The sequence below is a fragment of the Egretta garzetta genome, unplaced genomic scaffold (genome assembly GCF_000687185.1).
Source record: "Egretta garzetta isolate BGI_Z169 unplaced genomic scaffold, ASM68718v1 scaffold1257, whole genome shotgun sequence".
In the NCBI taxonomy this organism is placed as follows: domain Eukaryota; kingdom Metazoa; phylum Chordata; class Aves; order Pelecaniformes; family Ardeidae; genus Egretta; species Egretta garzetta.
In genome coordinates, this window is record NW_009260151.1 from 6,727 (window position 1) to 27,338 (window position 20,612).

At 47.7% G+C, this 20,612-nt stretch overlaps 1 protein-coding gene across 1 annotated transcript in view; it reads right to left on the minus strand.

The window, feature by feature from the left end:
• Window positions 1–13: 13 nt before the first annotated feature.
• Window positions 14–20,612, minus strand: part of NSD1 (nuclear receptor binding SET domain protein 1) — a 45,283-nt gene continuing 24,684 nt past the window's right edge. The window contains 9 exon segments of the mRNA XM_035897126.1: window positions 14–2,729; window positions 3,751–6,042; window positions 10,016–10,220; window positions 13,326–13,432; window positions 13,888–14,029; window positions 15,426–15,542; window positions 16,880–17,149; window positions 19,737–19,849; window positions 20,317–20,522. Coding sequence (XP_035753019.1) covers window positions 3,752–6,042; window positions 10,016–10,220; window positions 13,326–13,432; window positions 13,888–14,029; window positions 15,426–15,542; window positions 16,880–17,149; window positions 19,737–19,849; window positions 20,317–20,522 — 3,451 coding nt within the window. The 3' untranslated portion in view covers window positions 14–2,729; window position 3,751.

A 20,612-nucleotide genomic window follows, 5' to 3' on the forward strand; every position in this document is an offset into this window, starting at 1 on the left:
AGCCATTCCTCCAAGGAGGAATGGCCCGTGAGCCTGGGAAGTTCCTGTGAGCCTCCCTGGAATGGCACGGAAAGGGGCACAGGCTCTGAGCAGAAATAACGATTACCTTTAATTCGGCTTCTGCAACTCTCCGCAACAGTGGATCAACACAAGAGTCACCTCTCCCCCACCCTGGGTGCAGTGATGCCAGACCCAAGACCCTTAGTGGCCAGGTGATTGGATCCCTCCGAAGCGCCATGGCCTTGGCCACAAAGCCACAGCAAAGCTGGCCAAGCTCCTCAGCCAGCTCCAGCCCAGCGCAAGCACTCAAGGAGGCCAGAGCGGAGCAGGAGGGGCCTACCAGGGTTATGTGTTACTTGCCACTTTCCTCTACATTAAAAAAAACCCCAGTGATTCAAATTGGCTGAACTCTGAAGGCAGCAATGAACTACAGAAAATGAACCCAACTGCTTCGGTACAGCTGCCTCCCTCTCCTCCTCCAAGGCAGTGCTACCAGTTGCCACCAACAGCCAGAGTCACCTCCAGTGCTGAAGAAGCCCACATTTATTTCGTGAGGGTTGTGTTGCCCAGAGCTCTTTTGTAGCCCACACTCACAGCCAATGAAGGCAGGCTGGGCAGGGAAGGGCTGCCAAGACCCATCTCCACACCTGGTCAGGCCTTGCCCATCGTACTGAGGTGACCCAGAGCACAGCCAGCCATTCCTACAGAACCACTATCCCTCTGCCAGCCCCGCAAACATCTGAAAAGCCCTCCTGATCTGACAGAGCATCGCCCAGGGGCCCAACAATGTTGAGGACGGAAGAGCAGCTTGCTGGCTTCCTCCTTCAACATTTCCAAACACCAACTTTACTGAGCAGCCTCCCAGCTATGCTGAAGTCAACTTTCCAGCACGCAGCTCAAAGGCAGCAAGCCAGGAACCTGGATCCTCATGAAAAAGGCATGAAGGGAGAGACAAGAAGAAAGGTGGGGTATGGTCAGATGCAAGGAATAAGGCTGTGGGTTTGAAATGCCATGCAACAGTTCAATCCACATTCGCTGTTCAAAAGAAGCTTTTGGGTAAGAGCCTGCTGTGTGAAAGGCTGCTGCTGCTGTGAACCTCACCTTGCTACGTGAGCACACAATTTATAGAAGTGATTTTTTCAAACCTGCACTTACGAGAATTCATTGAGAACTTCTCCATTTTACAGATTTAAAAAAGCCTGCACCAAAAATATTCACAGTTTATTTTTCATGAAACAAGTAACTAGTTAACACATGACAATGCAAAGCGGAGGTGGACAGAGCAGTGCGGATACCTTTCTGGTTACAGCTGTAGCTGGCTGGGCAGCTGGCATGGAGGTAACCCTACTTACACAATCTACATGACTTCCAGCTCATGGGAAGGCCTATAAATGTAAATTCAAGATTTATTGTCCTTCTCACACATGATAAATATTTAATAAACTGAACCTCATTACCACTTTTTTTATTTTGTTTAAAAAAGTTAATGAATGCCCTTAGATTATCTTCTCTCTCAATGGCTCTGAGGAGTTGTCCTGATTCCCTTTGTGCAGGAGTCACGCAGAAACACAAGCTGCTTGCATTTCCCCAGTTTCAGCAGCAAGCAGGAACTGACCTGCCAGTCTTCCCGGAAAAAAACAACATTAAACAGTAAGTTTCCATAAGCCATAAAGCTTTTTGAAGTCACTAGCTATTCTACAAAGGATCTGAAATGATTCGGACTAGAGAAGAGATGCACCATAGCACTGGTAATGTCCCCTTGTGCCCAGCACACCTAGCCTTTACAGCAGGACGTTGTCTCGGGGTGCATACATCAGGAAAGGAGAATGGATCGGGATTAGTCTTGGTACAAGTGTCTGCCTCCCTTCATAGAAAACCGCAAAGCTCATGACCCGTCTGCTCTGGGAGCAGCAGGCACTTGTGAGCCAGGTGGGAACAAGGACCTGCTCCCACGTCAGAGGGAGATGGTCAGCCTGGAGCTGAACGCTCCTTTTCCGGGGAGGGACCTGTGGATCTGCCTGGAAGGAGAAGGAGCTGTGCAAGGGTCTGGTGGCGGGCACGGAGATCCGAGGCTGCAGCACCCGGATTGGCAGAGCTCAGGCAAACCATGGAGGTAATGTGTTGTGGGAGTGGGAGAGTGTGCTGGTCAGCAGCGCTTCCTTGGCAGGATACCGACCCCATCCAGCCCGGGCAGCGTCACCCAGGGACACCTGTCTTCCTCCTGCCTGTGAGGGTGGCGGTGGTTGCAAGACACCACTCCAGGTTGGTCCCTGGGACTTTACCGCTTGCCCCGCAAGTACCATGGCCAAGCGAACTTCTGTCTCAACGCTTGAATAAACGGCTTTCAGCAGGCCTAGTCTGGACACCAACCTGATGACCACCAGGTACTAAACATCTCCTTAACTGAAAAAGGGAGAAGAGGAAAAAAGAAAGCCAGCCAGCTGCTGGAGCCCACCGTGTTCCAGTGTGAGAACTACTATTCAGTTGGAAGGACACACACGCGCACACACACGCACACCAACACAGTCCAGTTAATTCAAGTCTCCTTTGGTTGTAGAAGAGTTAAGCCAGAAGCTACCCAAGGGGAAGGTGTTGAGATGGGTCCCAATACAGCTACGGCACCCGTGCCTCCATGCTGTGTAGCGAGTGGTACAGGCTTCACTTGCAGCTCGGCAGTGCATCCCGCTGCTGGGAAGACCAGGTGTGATGCGAACACGTCCTGAACATGTCTGAGGCAAGGGGAGAAAAGACTGCTCAGTCTGCTGGCTCACGGTGATGACAGAAGTCAAGAAGAGACTGGATGGAAATCTGAAAGGGAGCACCACCACCCTGCCAGGGCGGTGCTCAGCACCTTGGGGAAACCCACTGCCCTACTCTGCTATTGCTGCTTTATAAGTCACAATGTTTTCAAGTGCAGGAAATCACTCTGCGTGTCCTGTGCTAAAGGATTAAGATACAAGAATGAAAAAACTGCCAGATGGCTTCTTCCAGGATCTCTCTTTTCCCTGACCTTCCTTCAGATTCCCCATCTCTCAGGCCTAGCCAGTTGCAGCTTTGTGCAAAGGAGCCTGAATGGATATTGTCTATTGCTGGAGAAAAACTGCACTTGAGTGAGTGCAGCGGGCTCCTCTCCCAGATTGGCTGGAGACGATACCTGTCCTTCAGTGAACCACACACGCAGCACGTCCCAGCTAACATACAGACAAACCTTGGAAAGCAACAACCCTGCAGGGACAGAGACCTGGACAGACAACAGGTAAACCTCTTCCCTGCTTCCACAGAGTCCAGCAAGGGTGTACACCTGACTGCTCATTGCCTGATCCCCGAAACATCTCCAGTCCCAGGGCAGCCTGAGCAATCTGCTTCCCCTAAATTCAGTAACAAGAGCGAGGCCCCTAGCTGTACCTGGGAACTCACCTACAAATCACCTGGAGCTCAAACACGCTGGATCAGTAATGTGACCATTTCAATGGAATTGGAGATTTTTACCCAGAGTGGACTCTTTATTTCAGCTTTACCATTTGTAATAGGAAGAGGAAAAGGTCACAGATGCTCTCTCCCTTCGGCTGGGCCACACTCAGACTTAAGTGAATGTCCTTGCTCATGTCACAAGAGAATATGGATGGGATGTGAACGGGTTAGGGGCTGGGCTCAGGGAAGTGAATAAAAAAAAAAAAAAAACCAACCAAAAACCAAAGATCCCCCTCCCTAAACATTAGAAGACTGAACCTGCCTCCCATATTCACCAACCTCACTTTGGCTCTGAGTCGGCCAACTCACGACAGACAGAATCCTGGTTACGGGCTAGCGCTGTATTTTGTTCAGGCAAAGGGTCCTGCCCCCGAGGAGTCTGTGCTTTTCCACTCAGCCAAGCAATCTGGTCAATTGTCTGAATGTTTGTGACAAGCCACTCCATCTGCTCCGGGGGCACCGGCGCTTCCCTGGCCGGCCGAGGGGTCTGCTCAAATGCACGCAATCTCTCTGATGTCCAAGGGGTTTGCTCTGCGGGGGCTGAGGCCACTTCCCAGCTGGGCTGAAGGGTTGGCTCTGGTAGTTTCTCTGCTGTCCGGGGAGACTGCTCTGCAGGTGTCAGGGCTTTTGCACTGGGCCAGTGGGTTTGCTCATGCGTCTGTAGTTTCTCCATAGGCCAAGGTACTTGTCCGACATGCGTCACCACCTTCCCAGCAGACCAAGAGATTTGCTCACCAGCTAACATGGTCCTCTCTTTCTGCTGGGGACTCAGCTCCATGGCCGGGGCTCCCCTCTCCTTCAGCTGCGCGTTCTGGTCGACAGGCCGCAGAGCCTTCTCCGACAGCAGCAGCCTTGGAGCCGATGCAGCCGGAGGCTTGTCCAAGGCTTGAGGCCGAGGAGCCACGGCAGCAGCCAGCTTCTCTGATGCCTGAGGCCACGGGGCTGTAAGAGTAAGAGGCCTCTCCAAGAGCTGAGGCCGGGCCACCCCAGAGCTGAGCGCCTTCTCCAGAGACAGGACCCGCAGGGCCCCGGAGTCGGCAGCCTTCTCGGGAGGCAGGGGCCGCAGCACCCCAGGGGTGAGTGTCTTCTGCGTGAGTGGGATCCGCAGGGACCCCGAGCCGAGAGCCTTCTCCATGGGCAGGAGGTGCGGTGAGCGGGAGCCAGGAGCCTTCTCTGGAGGCACGGGCCGCGGTGCACCTAAGCAGGGAGCCTTCTCTGTGGGCAGGATCCGTGGCATCCCTGAGGCAGGAGCCTTCTCTGGAGGCAGGGGACGGGGTGCTCCAGAGCTGGGAGCCTTCTCCACAGCTGGGACCCGCACTGCCCCGGAGAAGGAAGCCTTCTCTGGAGGTGGGGGCCGTGGCACAGCCGATCCAGGAGCCTTCTCTGTGGGCAGGATCCGTGAGACTGGGGACCTGGGGACTTTTTCAATGGGCAGAGGCCACAGCATCCCAGGGCTGGGAGCCATCTCCGATGCTGAGACCTGGGGCACCACAGAGCTGGGAGCCTTTTCCACAGACAGAGGCTGCAGACTCTGGGCAGAAGCTTTGTCCAATGGCTGAAGCTGATCGGCTGCAGGAGGCTCATCCATCGTCTGGGACTGCAGGGTCCCCGCCACGGCAAGAAGTCTGTCTGACAGTTGAGGATGCATGCATTTCGCTGGGAACTCATCCAGCAGCTCAGGCTCCTGGGTCCTGGTGTCAATGAGAGACTTGTCCAATAACCCCAAAACCCCAGGGGCGGCAGGAGGCTCATCTGAAAGCTGGAGCTGCAGGGCACCAGCAGTAATAAGCGACTCATCTGACGAGTGTGGAGTTCCCGGAGGAGATTTGCTCAGCAGATGAGGCTGTGAGGAATCACTGGAGGACTCGTCCAGTGGCCACAGCACCGCGTTGGTGGGAGGTTTGTCGGGCTGCTGAGGCCTCAGCGCTACAATGATGGGTTGCTTCTCTGACTGCAGCCTTAGGGACAGGGCAGCCTGGGGCCTGTCTGATGGCTGCAGGCGGAGCGACAGGGTGGTTGGAGGTTTGTCTGAAGGCTGCAGCCGGAGTGACAGGGTGGTGGGGGGTTTGTTAGAGGGCTTCAGCCTCAGCGACAAGGTGGTGGGGGGTTTATTTGATGGTGGCAGTCTCAGCGCCAGAGTGGCGGGCGGTTTGTCTGGTGGAGGCAGCCTGAGGGCCAGGGTGGTGGGGGGCTTCTCTGATGGTGGCAGCCTCAGCGCTAGGGTAGCAGGGGGCTTTTCTGGTGACTGCAGTCTGAGGGCCACAGACTGAGGTAGGCTGTCCAGAGGCTGAACGCTCAGGTCTGCATCTGCAGGCGTCTGCTCTGGTGGCTGCGTGTCCTCACCGTTAGCCAGGGCTTCTATGGGAGGCACATACTCACGAATTTCTCCCGGCTCTAGAGGGTTAGGCCCGCAGGGATCGTGCTCTGTGCAGCATAAACGTCCATCCAGCTTGGAGATGAAGAGCATGCCTTCCCGGTGCTGCTTGCAGAAGGACCTGGGGCACATCTCACAGAAGGAAGCTGCCTCCTTACCACACATATCGCACTGATGCCACGGGCACTCCCATTTTCCTGCAGCACAGACACAGGAGAAAAGATACACCCTTAGGAGTGGTACAAGGGGAAGACCCAAGGCCTGCTGCAAAGCAAGTTCAAGAGAGAGGGGGAACAGCCCTGTAATACTCCCATACAATTCTACACCTCCTCCTCAGTTTCTGCCATAGTTCCCAGGCTCGATGGGCAGTGAACAGGAACCTGCATCCTTGGAAGCAACAAGGGCAATGATAATCATGACAAACACAAGCCATGCCAGGTCAGACCAAAAGCCCATCCAGCTCCAGCACAGTACTGCCCAATACAGGTGCTTAGAGAAGAGCAGACACCCCCAGCTTGCAAGTGTCTGTGGCTCTGATTTCCACAGACAATGAGTGGTATCTGTGTATAATACACCCAACAGACTTTTTAAGTAAATGCATCAGGATTCATCTAAGTTGGAGGCCAACAACCTCCCTTCCTGTTTATCAGAAAGAAGTGAGAGGGCAGTGATTGCCTCTGCACCCAAAAGCATCTTCATTAACTTTTGTGTACAGCCAAGATAAAAATACTGCTTAACACAAAGCCAAGCTGCTCCCTGAGAAGCTCCATGTCCACACTGAATCTATTCACCATCAGTTTCAACACCATCATGGAGGAAAAAACAACATTACACTTCACAGACTGCTGCTTTTTTCACTTGCAGCATGGCACTGAGCAGCTGTGGGCATTGCTCCATGCGCTTGTGCAACGTCAGCTTTCCACTCCCTTCTCTCACACTGCTGGGGTTGAAGACAACACGTAGCATGTTTTCCCCTCTTTTGAAGCCAGCCCAAGGTTTCTGTTCCAGTCTCAAAATATAGAATCATAGAATCATCTGGTTGGATAAGACCTTTAAGATCACTGAGTCCAACTGTACCTGTCCACTACTAAACCATGTCTCTAAGCACCTCGTCCACTCGTCTTTTAAGTACCTCCAGGGATGGGGACTCGACCACTTCCCTGGGCAGCCCTTTCCAGTGCCTGATAACCCTTTCAGTGAAGAAATTTTTCCTAATATCTAATCTAAACCTCCCCGATGCAACTTGAGGCCATTTCCTCTTGTCCTATCGCTTGTTACTTGGGAGAAGAGACTGACCCCCACCTCGCTACACCCTCCTTTCAGATGGTTGTAGAGGTCTCCCCTTACCCTCCTCTTCTGTATGTACACCATTGTATACCACTTTCCTGCATCTTCTCTAATTTTTCAGCATCCTTTTCAGAGGGGGGGGACATTTAACACTACATGTGGTTTTTCCCTCTTTCGGGCTCACAGTGCTGCAGCACAGGCTGTTGCTGCTCCCCCTGCACTGTCAGCAACCCAGAGAGCCACACTCAGCACTCACTTTGGCCACTGGAAAGACTCTGGGACTATTATTATTATAAGAGGTCATTTGTACAGATGGAGAATAAAGTCCGTCAAAACCTGTCAGTATGTTGCAGGAAGGATAAATCCTATCAAACCACTCTTAATGGTCTTTGACAGGATAAAAGGCCTAATGAATAAGCAGCCTCTCCAGAGACAGCCTGGAGCAGAGGAGCTCTTGAAAGTAAGATCACACAATTAGTAACACGCAAACAAGCAGGAAATTCCAATTACTCAACAGCAACGCCCATGGCAGAAGAAACATCTGAAGTAAAAAGCGCTGAACCTTTCATGTCCTGTATGGTAATCTAAGGAGTGGGCTATAAAAATTAACAACCTATGTGTAAAAATGGTATAATGGCTACAACTGGCTGAAAAACATTCTCAGAAAACCGCTATTGATGGTTTTCTGGCAAACTGAGGGGACATTTCCAATGACGTCCTTCAAGAGTCTACTTTAGTCTGTATTTTTATTTAAATTCCTGGAAGCAGAACAGCAAATACTCTTACAGACACGGGTAGATAACAACAAGACTGTGAGGAACTGCAAAAATCTGGTTAGACAGGCTCAGAATGTAAACTGGACAGATGCTCTTGCACCAGCGAGGTGCAATTAAATAAAGACCACTGCAAAGCAGGACGGCAGGAAGAAGAAATAAAATAAATATGTGAAAAAGATCAAGACAAAAAGAATCAAGGATGATAGGGAAATCACAAACATCACATAAGTATAAAAATTACTTTTGAAAAACAAGTCGAGTCTCATTTCCTGAGATATTTTATGTAAAACACAAAATGTAGTTATTCTGTACTGTCAGTGTTAGCAAGGCCTCAGCTGCAGTACTGTTAAAATACTCTTGTTACCACAGTTTAAAAAACATGTAGGCAGGTGGGATGCAGTCCAGAGCAGACCAAGAATAACAATTTTATAAAATAAGAGCTGCAAACAGCGGCTGCGTTTGTTTAAGCTGGAAAAGGACTGAGGAGATAACAGTCTCTCAGTGTGTAAAAAAATGGGTATCAGGAGAGATGGCAATCCTTTGTTTTTTCAAGTCAGGCTGTTAGGAGAAACTTTTCAAATGGAAAGCAGGGGAACAGGATAAATGCTGGATTCTCCTTTATTGGAGACTTTAAAACAGGGAAAACCTGCCAGGATGTTACAGTGCCCTGTCTTAGTACACAGAAATGGATAGAAAGGTGATATTCAGGACTCCCTCACCCTGAACAGTGATGTTTCCATAGGAATGACCTGCGGTCCTGTCGGCTTTCACGCTGCTCTGTTAAGCGTTTGTTCAATCAGCAATCCAAGCTCTTCCCTATAAATGCCCTATTCTCCTCAAAACTTAACACAAGCACACACATTAATTTCCATCATCTACAAAATATGCTACCAGCCCTTCTACACCTTCTGCTGAATTACAGCTAGAGGTGCTGAATGCCCAGCCCTGGCTCCCCATGGTGTGCCAGCAGAAACACTCGGTCACACTGACTCTCTTGGCAGTTACTTTCAGCAACTGCTTGGTTCCATGTTTCTCAGCCTGCCTCCGATGTACTCAGAAAATACCGTACAGAGCTGCATACAGGATTTCTAATTATGTCAGTGCTTACAGTATTATATCAAAAGATTTACAGCCCCCTAAACAAGTTACTTCAATACAGTTGCTTTGATTAACCAAATTTATCTTAGGCAAAACCTGCTAAATTAGGTTTGACAAGTTATTCTACCTAAAAACTTGTCACCTAGTACTGTTTATATTCTTACCACTTAATTCTTTAGGCACTTGATCCCATATCTGCTTTTCCATCCTCCTGGCCTGGCAGACATTGGTCTAACTGGCCTAACAAGACTCAGGCCAGACTTCTTCCTCTTCTAAGCACTGGTTAAACCTGAGCACTCATTAAAGGCCTCAGGAACCCCTTTAGTAACCAAGACAAATTGAAACTACTCCCTTCAACTAGCTCCCTTGCAACTTTTAAATGCAACTTAAATCTTTCCCTCTGATAAATTGTACTTTACACCTCCTGAGCTAACGAACTCGAAGCTGTTTTATCATACAGGGAGCCTACTTCTTTCTCTGCACCCAACTAAAAGTACTTTTTGAATATTTTTTCTTTTTATTTCAAATTTCTGCCCTCATTTCACCACACTAGCATATGCTTTGATACTGTTTTCTTCCTTAACTATGAACTCACGGCTATTCAGACATCTAACACATTCTTCTGTAACTCCTATTTTCCATCAGTGCTTTTCCTCACTATTCAACTCACTCAACTGTCTTCAACTTTGGGAAAACAGCCAATCTGAGGAATCAATACCTCAACTGTTGTTGGGACTGTCCTCTGCTGGGCCCCAATGATGGGATCAGCTCACAAGCACCATTTCTTAGGCAAGGACCAGCTCCCCCTTCAGCAATTAATTTATCTTTTTGCAGTCACAGCAGGGTGCAAACCAGGGTTGTGTTGTGTGGGCCACAAAATCTGTTCAAGCGAGAAAGGTTTCTCTAAGTTTTAAGATGCTGTGAAGTGAGTGCAAGGTGATGAGCAGCACCTGGGACACCCCGAGCCAACACATGACCCAAGCAGAGCCCAGCCATGTGGAGCACTGACCTGCAGGTCTCTTGGTCAGGTTGAGGCAGTCCGCGTGGTACACCTTGGGGCAGCCTGGCTTCTTACAAGAAACCAGCTGCCCTCCATCCCCACAGCTGAAACACTCGTCCTCTCGCTCCTTCATCACCTCTGCCTGTGACCTGCGCTTCATCTGCGGCCGTCTCTTTAGCTTCTTGGACTTTTCCTCGGTGAGGCTGGGTTGGCTCTGCAGGTGAGACAACGTCAGTTAATGCAGGTCTCTGCCCCTTCCATCTGCTCCCTTCCTGCTACAATGGAGATAACTGCAAACCCTGCAAATAAAAATCCCACTGCCAGCCATAACTGAAACATATGTAGCACCTCCACAGTGCTTATTAATATCTGGCAACCAATTTACTATAGCAAATAGTTCTCTCTCCCCCCCCCCCCCCCCCCAAAGAGCCTGGAAGCCCTGCATCAAAGCCTAGTTAAACATGGGATATAAACAGGTAACAACAGAATGAGAAGCCAGGGGCTGCCTGGTGTCACTGAGCTTGTGCCACCTCTCACAGACTCTTCAGCTCCTCCGTCAAAGCAGTCAGGTCTTCTCGCGCTCATGAGGAGACTCTGCCAGGCCTTCCTGCGCTTTTTGACATTCCTCACTCCTCTCTCCATTTTCAGTCTGAATTTAGCTGTGATCAGTTTAGATCTATTTATTCTCGTATCAACACTACTCTTGTCCGGCATAAGTTTTTTTCTCTCCCTGAAGTAGCCACTGGGACACACTCTCCTCATAAACCAAACACTTTTACAGTCTGAACCTTCAGTCTTCCTAATGGCTTTTCTCTGCCCCTGTTGAGCTTCTTTCTCCTAAATACAAGCTACAGAATTATATACGCTACTTCAGATGATGCCTCGTAGGCATTGTACAATGACATCAACACTTCTCCAAAAGAATAGGAAATCCCTCCCGAAGCACCACCCGCATTTGCCTTTTTCACAGCTGCGTCACCACAGCAGCTCAGTCTCCACCATGACTGCTCATTGATGACCTTCTCGTGGCAGATTTGTTTCTGCTACTACCCTCCAGGTGTGTACTCTGGCATACTGGATCTCTGAACTACAGCCCATTCCCAGGTCCTTTGCAACTGCCCCATCCTCTCCCTCTCCCACGCCAATGACACCCGACATCTTTGTGTCATCAATACAGTTAAATTACCACGATTCCACCAGCTATGTTGCAGGCAGTAATGAAATGACCACAATTGGTCCGAAGACTGGCATATAAAGGCTTAAATGCTCTCTTCTCTGGCCTAAGGCTTCCTCCAACGCTGCCCCCCTTCAAGGGATGTCCTCAGACCACTCCTAACCCCTGAGCCTCCCAATTGTACCAAACTAAACTTTATTGTACCAAGATAAATTTTATGCCATTTTCCACATATCTTCGTGTCCAAATATGCATTCTCCATGCAGAACATCTCTGTGTGCTGAGACGATGCGTATGAGGCAATTTTTGCATCCTGTATTCTGCATAAATATTGGACACTATTTTCATCACTCTCCTATCAAGATTAAAAACAAAACTACAAAAACATTTAAAAGCCTTTGTCTCCAGACCTACAATTTCAGAATTCGGCAGCGGTGATTATCCAGCTGTCCTGCCACCAGGGAGTTACATCTCTTGATTGTTTCCTTCCCCTTCACATGTGGATATTTCTGTTTTCATACCATTATTCCCACTGACAATGGGGACAAGTCAGGCCTTTCTTATCATTGAAAATGCAGGCAGCATCAGTCCACCTAAACTATTCCACCTATTCTCAGCACCTAGTACCTCGGCCATCTAATTACAAAGGGAAGAAGGAAAACCTTTCACAACTAATTTGAATATCTAAGCAAGGTCTTAACAGCTGGACTAAGCTACTCCCACTTGCTCACTGCAGTACAATAGACTCCCAAGCATTCTTCCACACTCCCAGTTAGAAAGGTCACTTTTAAGAGTGAACTTGAGTATACTCAGCGAAGTTTTGTCTTGCTGTATCTTCAGGAAGCTTAAAAATGCATCTATTGTGGGATGAATTTGAAAAAAAAAAAAAAACCAAACCAAACCACAAAACCCAAAAAACCCCCCCAACCACTCAAGGTACTGTTTTCTTGGGTATTGTTTCTTAGCCCATCTCATCAAGATGGAATGCGTTGCCTCAGGCATTACAATGTAACATTAATGCCAACTAAAGGGCACCTTTTTCTGATTTCCATCGTGCAACCTGCAATTTCAGGGCAAAAATGACAGTCAAGCCACGTATAACACAGGAGCAGCATGAAATCAACTGAACTTTAAATCACAACCCCAAAAAAGAACTAAATACATCAGATGTGTAATTCACCTCATCTGTCAACTTCTGAAGATAACAATTTTTTTTAATCATAAGTTAATTTTTCTGCAGAACTAAGCTCTCTGAGGAATTCACAAAACCTTCCCTATATATTGACGGGGCTTAACAACTGTACTGCTTTTAACCCTTAACTGTGGGTAAGCAAGCTGCCAGTAGCCACATGCCGGAGCAGAGGGATTACAGACCTATTTGGTGAAGCTCTTGAAACAAACCAACAGCTGAGACATGGATTTAGCTGGTGACAGCTGGGAACTGGGCCAACTGCTGCTGTTATTTCCTTTTCCCAGTGAGAACCAGCTCGCACAAGAAGGTAATTGAAATCAATTCCTGTTACTGCAATATTACAGTTACAACATGAAGTTTTAAAAGTTGGTGAGTTCTAAAAGCTAGTGATTTTTCTACTACAGCTATGGCAAATTTCTTATTCCTGTCTGATGCGTGGACTTAAGTCACTTAACCAGAAGAAGGAAAAAAACCCAGGAACTTTCTTATTGCAGCAAGGATGGTGATGCAGAAGCCTCCTGGCTCTAAAGCAACTGCAAGTCTGAAGGAATGTGAGTTTGCTGGCCTTCCATGCGCATTCAGTACTTTACTTTGGGAAACAGGCTGAGCTGTAGTTTCTTGGTTATACTACAGAAGTCTCTCCCATGCCTGCCCTTTGCCCCTCTAATGCAATAGAAATTGCCATGCTAGTAAGCAGAAAATTCTGAAAAAAAATTTTTTTTACTCTTTTGTTGTAAAATACTATTTCCTGTCATTATTTATAATAAAGCTAGTAATTCACATCTAAGATCTGCACTCTCAGAATGAAAACTTGGATATTCAACTCGTTTCAAGCAGTGTTTTCATGGTCACACAGAAACAGGATCACCCTTCCTGAGATCTCTGCACCAAGTGATACACATCTATGTAAAGAGGTGATTTGGAAGAACAAAAGCTTAAAGGAGGCATCATACCTTTGGACGTACTCCCAGGAAGCCACTGCAATTTGGGGCACCACATTTACAAACGGTCTTTCCATTTCCCAAACATTCCAGATTGTAGTTGAAAGTCAGCTCAGTCCCTGGCACAAAAGCAGATCAAAACCAAGCAAGTTGTAATGAACTACAGGGCAGAACTTACTGCTGAAATACAAGCACTTCTGAAATACAATGACACAAATGACTGTCACAACTATGCAAGGACACAGACTATTAATCTCCCCATAGACCTGTGTGGATTGAAAATTCAGTGCAACCCCATGCTCCTACCACATACTACAGCCAAAAAGGGCATTCGACCCCACGCTGTAGCATGCTTAGTTCCATTTCTTGACCCTGTAAATTAGAAACATGAACCTTCATTTATACTATGGATGTATGCTTTTCACTATGTCAGTGCTGGTGTTAAGTCTCACGACTGTCTACGTGAAAACAAAAATTAAGTATCTTCCCAAGGAGCTACAAACCCTCCCCTCTTTCCTTACAGAAACACTCCCACACTTTTAACTGCAGGTAGTGACAGAGTGCGGTTCCTTACCAGCTTTGATATTTACAATTGCGAAGAGCCCAACCCGAGTATCGCCATTCACACACCATTTCTGAGTCTCACAATTTGGCTGGCAGCAATGGTTCATGAATCGAGCGTAATTGCCCTTTGGCCCAGCATCAATGATTCGATCCTGTAATTGCAAAAAAACCCCAGAAAAACACATTTAATGAAATGTCATTTCCTGCTCAAACCATTGCAGCCCAGGTACCAACCAGTATACCAGGAAAGCACTAATCTGTAATGAAAACTACGACAACAGAGGCATCTGATGACACTTGCAAGGGACCTTAGTTTGTACATGTGTTTTAACCAAGCATAAGGGACAGGTGTCTCTGTGTTGCCTGGACAATCGACGGACCAGTTACCACACACTGATGTCTCTGGTTGGGGTTGGCAGATCATAGGGCAACATGTCTCCTGTGCAACATCATCTTCCTCTTCAAATACAGCCAGGCTCCTGAACAGCCAGGAAAGTGCTACTGCTGCTTTCTGGGAAGTTAGCTCTCCCTGCGGTGTCAGTACTGGATAAACACTACACCAGCAGGCTTCCAATGCAGCGCTTGTGGTTGCAGACCCCGACTTCTGCTTAAAAGCAAAATACCAGTTCCTATTTCTTGTATGTCAATGTATAGAAGGAAAACAGGAACGGTATGTACTGTGTGAGGTACACTTCTGTGCAGTACACTAGCATTTGTTAGACTGCGTCGGAGAGGAGAGGGCAGCTGCAACTGAGATTTGGTTTTGTCATAATGAAGGAGATGTTAACAGTTTTGTCTCCGCTTCCACCCATCAGCCAGACAAGGAGAACAAGATATGGTCAGTGTGAATTTCCAGCAAGAAGATGGGAGAACCAGAAAGCAGTCCCATTTTTATCCTGTCCCACATTCGACAGCTTCTTTCCATGCCTACTTTCATGGTTTCCTTTTAACCTTTCCAAGGTTGAGGGACAAAGTGTGGAAAGCAGCTGACAAAACTACTTACCTCTGAAAGCCAGGTGCTTGCACCAACAACCTGGCCTCCAGGCCCACTGAGGAGTCTTCTGTGGGTATAACAAACTCCAGCCCTCTACTTATATCAGCAAGACCTGGGATCTGAACTTAAATGAGGGTCTGTCTCACTGTGCCTGATACTTGTACACATGATGCCTTCTCCAGCACATGCCAGCCCAGTCCTGGACTCTCTATGGTTCAGCTGCTGGGAAGGGTCCTGAGGTTATAAATTCACCCTTTTATGCTGAAGCAGGATATACGATCTTCAGACAATTGCACTCACACAACTGCCTCACCCCTTCTGAACAAAGTCCAACGACCTGTTCAGACTTTCCTCCTAATCCTAATATCCAACCTGAAACTTCTCTACTGCACATCAAGATGATTATTTTAGTCTTCTCTTTAGTGGAAATGCAGACCAGCTCATCAGCAACTCTCAACACCGTTTTACTTGCTGGAAAAGACCCCTACCATGCCTTCCTTGCAATCACTTTACTTCTGTCTAGGATCCTGGCAAGAGAAATTCCTTCCACATACCTTATCCAGTGTCAACATGTAGAAATTGGTGATGTCATGCTCCTGAGCATAGCGGATTCGGGCTCGGCACTCCTCTTCATCAATTAGCTCCCCGACATACTCATTAACAAATTCTCCCTGCCAAAGAAAAAAACAACAAGCCAGTAAGAAAAGACAAATTCTTTCCAGGATGGAAGGACATCTACCTTTGCGCTAAAACTTAGTTCCTGTTTCCTTTTGTGGAAATCTTTTCATAAAAATCTTCCTCTGTGCTTTGCAGCCAGCTTGACCTATAATCTCCACTAAGAGCACTGAATCATACATCCATTTCACACGCTCAACAAATAACTTGGAAATAAATTAAATAAAGCAACAATGACCATCAGATTATTCTTTGTGCTGTGGAAAGAGTTAACATTCAGAGACAGCACAGAAATAAACCACAAGAACACCTCTTTGCTGCAAAGCTCGAAGTGCTGCATAACTGCATTCCAGCTGGAAACAATATCCCTTTGGGGACCAACCATGCTGAGCAGCATGATGCACCTAGGACACTTGCTCCTGCAGAGAATCCATGGAGTCCCCTGGTAGTGAAGTACTGCAGAGACCATACTTCAGCCGTCAAAGGGAACCCCAGCTCTGCTCCACTGGGGCTAAAAGGTGCCTCCATAACTGAATTTTGCTGTTTCCAGACTGCTGAAAGTGAAACGTAACAGGTGCATGTAACAGCAGAGAGATCCTTTAACCCATATCACAGCAGGCAGCACAACCTAAACAGGACAGACTTACATTTTTCCTTCTGCTGTCAAGCCCTCCCCCATAGCATGTTGTCCCTACTCCTTTTTCAGACCTTCTTCTCCTACTATGCTAATTGTCCTCTGTTTCACTTCACCCTTTCTTAGCTTTGAGTTTCTCTTTGCTTTACTGTTCTTCCTTCTTCATTCAGCACAGTTGTGTGTCCACAGAACTACTATTCTCGAGATTTAAAAAAATACATACAAGTCTTTTAGCTGGAGATACCAGTTCCAGCAATAACAGCCATCTTCAAGACATTACCCTTTTGTAAGAGCCAAACCTTGTTTTCAGTTTCTGATACAAGATTCTCATGCAGGAAAAGCCTTGCTATTCAAAAATGGGGGTGAGACAGTCCCCATCTGGATATCCTGAGCACCATCTTCAGGCCAGTGGTTCTGGTGTACTCATAAAGCCCATTATCCATACAAGCAGACAGATCAAGCAAACATCTTTCTTACCCTGAGGGACATCAACATTCAAACCATTTTCTTGGTTAGCTGCGCCAAAACATTCTTGTCAGGACAGGAAAAGTTAAATTCATCCGCTTCTTTCCTAAATGGCATTCTACAGCAAAAAGTCTTCAAATTATGGAAGGCCATAATTTTTCTAATCTATTGAAACCCACACTGAGCAAGAAAGAAATGTCAAGAGAAAACTACATGCAAAAACAGATTATGTACCTTTCTGATGTCTGTTTTGGCTTGCAAGCCCCAGCCTCGTGCCAGTGTGCGGAAAATTTGTACCTCGGGATACTGCCGCTTGGAGAAGCACTGGTTCTGGCAGCGCTCCCCAGCAGGGCAGACCATGGGATGGCATTCATAGAGCAACATGCGATTGATGCATTCAGAGTCCAGGCCGCATGGGTTTTCATCTGTTGGTTTGCAGTTGCAACGTGGTATCTCGGACAGGTCTGCGGTGAAGATCTGCACCTTACCCACAGGCCGGTTTACCTTGAATGCACATGAAGGATGTTAGTTCTTAAGAACAGGTTATCCTGACAGTCACTTCTATATTCAACCCTTGCCTACGAGCTGACAGGCTGCAGTGCGAGTTAGTTACAGCGAGGGGCAGAAGGATACAAGTACAGGCACATATGTACTTCTGGGCATACTATTTCAAGAGGAGCTTGAAGGATACAGGTCCCCCAATAGCATCACCTGGTGCAGTGTGTATTCTGCGACCCTAGAGTGGGGAGAGGCTGCCAAGTGTCCCCCTCCCATCACCACTGTGCCAACAACCAACCCAGGTGGCCCAGCACTCTCACTGGGTGCACACCATACCTGCAACTGACACCAAACCATTTTCTGCATAAAAAATGCACCGTCTCCAGTGTCCGAGTGTCACGTCCTTTTCCTTAGCTTTTCCTTATAGCCCTGGGTTTTTAATCTGTTATCTTCAAGCTGTCTTGTGCTCTCAGCTGTCACTACAAGAACCAGGCCCGTGACAGAGTACAGAAGGCCAACCTACACACCAGGCCACAAGCAATTAAGTTCCCTACTCAACTGTCCTGCAGATGTAAATGAAAAAAAAAAAAAAACCCAGACAAGGCTGGGGTTGGAAGGCCCAAAGAGGACCTCAGAGTTAAGCCAAGGAGCTCTCTAAAAACCGCTCTGGAAGGAAGCAGAGTGCAGCACCAGGTGGAGAAGCAACTGGCATGTCTGTGGCACGAGCAGGGTCCTTTGGTTTTGGTTAAAGGCAGCGAACACTGAAAGGCAGGCAACAGAGAGTCAGGACTTTGGAGAGAGACACTGAACAAAAGCTCCTTGCTGTTCTTTGCCCAGGCAAGCAATACCATCAGCTCCCTTTCCTCTCCCAGAACACAAAAGGAGAGGATCATTCAGCAAAACTGTTCCATCCCACACGCAATTTGTCTAGTCCCACCCACAAAGCAAAGTTTCTATGCTGGTAGCCTGCAGAGGCTGGCCGAGCCCTTATCCTCCTTCTTTGTTTAAGTCAAACCCCGCAGAACCCCCAGATTAATCTCTTCAACACACCTAGCCTCCCCCCCTTCCTCCTAGCACTACCTCCCACCTTGTCACTCTTGCATTCTCCTCTGCTGCTTCCCATCCCTTACTCAGACTGTTAGCTCATCACTTTTAAGAGTGATAAGACTCACAGGATTAGGGCTGTCCACCATTGGGCAAGACAAGTTGCTGGCTCTGGCACTGCCACCCCACACGACAATGCTTTCTGAGCGTGGTGCCCCTCTCAGCACACACACATGCCAGGAGGCCTGCCCTACTCTCCAAGGCACTACTGGTACAAAACCATCTCCAAAACAGTGCAATGCTTGGACTAGCCACAACCCTGATGTGATGAAGGATCCCAAGTCTTTTAGCTGTAGCCTCTCACATTGCTGCTCCTCAGGATGGACCCCAAGGTGCTGATCTCCTTAGAAGGCCGGGATGGGAGAAGACACAGCCAGCTTCGGCCATTCCACCCTGAAGCCTTCTCCAGCTCATCATATGCTCCTGCAAACTGCTTTGCTTTCACAGAGACAAACAGCTTGCACTCAGACTTCAGAAGAGCTGCCATGGCTAATGACGGTGACCATTATTATTTATATTAAAAGGGTATTTCAAAGACTACAAACTGCTTCTGAAGTTCCTTCTTGTGGCAGCCACAGACAGGCTTAAAAATACCTACATGAGAACTGTATTTCCTCCACTGAAGCTGCCTGGCATACATTGCTGTCACAACATTCAGTTGTGTTTACACTGTACTGTAACTCATGCAGGATATACCTGCCTGCCTAGAAATCCTAGCTAGAAATAAAAAGTGCCAACAATCAGTTAAGCTTTCATAGTTTGCCGTATAAAAAAGGGAAGGAGCAGACAGAGGCAATGAAAAAGAGGAACACAGTCCCTGAGTCACCAGGTTTCTGATCAGTCTGGACCCACATCTCAAGCACATGTACCCACTTGGCCCCAGCTCTTCTCTCAAGTCACCTCCATCCTCTAGGATCTCTATTCCTCCAATTCTATCCCAAAATACAGCCCTAAACATGAAGAGTTCCCTAAAACTCAGCAAAAGGGCTGATATTCCAACACGATACAGAAAAAGATATAAAACAATAGCAGAGATGAAACAAGATACCGTCAAGCTCCAGTATGGGTTACCATCCTTCCCACAGCTCTCCTCCACTGCACCCAGACCATCTCCTATCTCACACCACCTGGGATGCCCACGTTGCCATCAGTAGCACACAGTACTTGAGCATGTTGCGTATTACTAGCACTCTCCTTTAAGTCCCCAAGGTAGAGAGACACTTCCTTCAGACCACACAACCACACAGAGATGTCCAGATCTGTTCCAGTAAATCAGAGTATTTCTATTACTGGTGTTGAGTTTCTATACAGCTCTGTACATACATGTATGGATGACTTCAGGATGACTGAAGATGCCAAGAGGTGCAAAGTACCCTTCAAATGTAGCCAGACACCCAAAAAGTAGAAATGTTTCTGTATACCTGTAAATCACCTGCACCAACAGCTCAAGAGTTCTCTTCTGCACCTGCCCCCCCACACCTGCCCTCACCTTGATGTGTTTGTAGGGAGGAGGTTTTTTGTCATTCTTTTTGTCTTCCTGAAGCTGTCTCAGTTCTTTCTGTGCCTTCAGCTCTTCAAATCTCACTGCAGCTTCTTGAAGAGCTAAGTGAGAGAACAGAGTGTGTTACAAGGAACTCCCTCTGCTCACATGGAACTGGGCTGCCAGCATCCACCAGTGCTCGCAGTTGCAGAAGCAAACCTCTGTGGCTGCATACTTCAGAGGCAGAGGTTCACTGGAGAGGGTGAAGAAAAGGCCAATGCAGCAGGGCAGTCGCAGGAGTTACAGTAAAGGACCTGCCTGTGGGTGATGAAGACCAGCAACTCGCTCAGATTTACAGCAGTTATGTCAGAGCAAGAGAAGCGTTCAAGATCTGCACACCCTTTTCCCTCTCTGCAAGCTCAGACCAATGAACATTCTGAGTTAGGTGGATGAAAGATAAGCAGCAGCTCATTCTGCAAATTTAATTGTTAGCTCTAAAAAGGTATTTTCTCTGTGATAAGAGCACCATTTCTCCAAATGGGAACAAAGAGAAACAGAACAGGTACCTCCCTGGATGAAGACAAGTTACCTTTCTTGTATATGCCATCCACGCCCTTCCCCATCTTGTCTTTGCTGCTAACATCACCTTCCATGTAAGGGAACACACGGGCCTGGTGTGTCCACAGGTAATCTTTGGAGCCAAAGAATAACACAGGGAACTCGCCGATGTCATGTTTCATTTTCTGGATGTTGACAGGAATTGTTCTCGGATGGCAAATCTCAGCTGGCCACCACCTGCAAGCACCAGGAAGGCCAGATGAAACCTCTGGCTTCCCCACTTTCAACCACCTTAGAAGCACGCTACTGCATGGAGACACTGGGAAA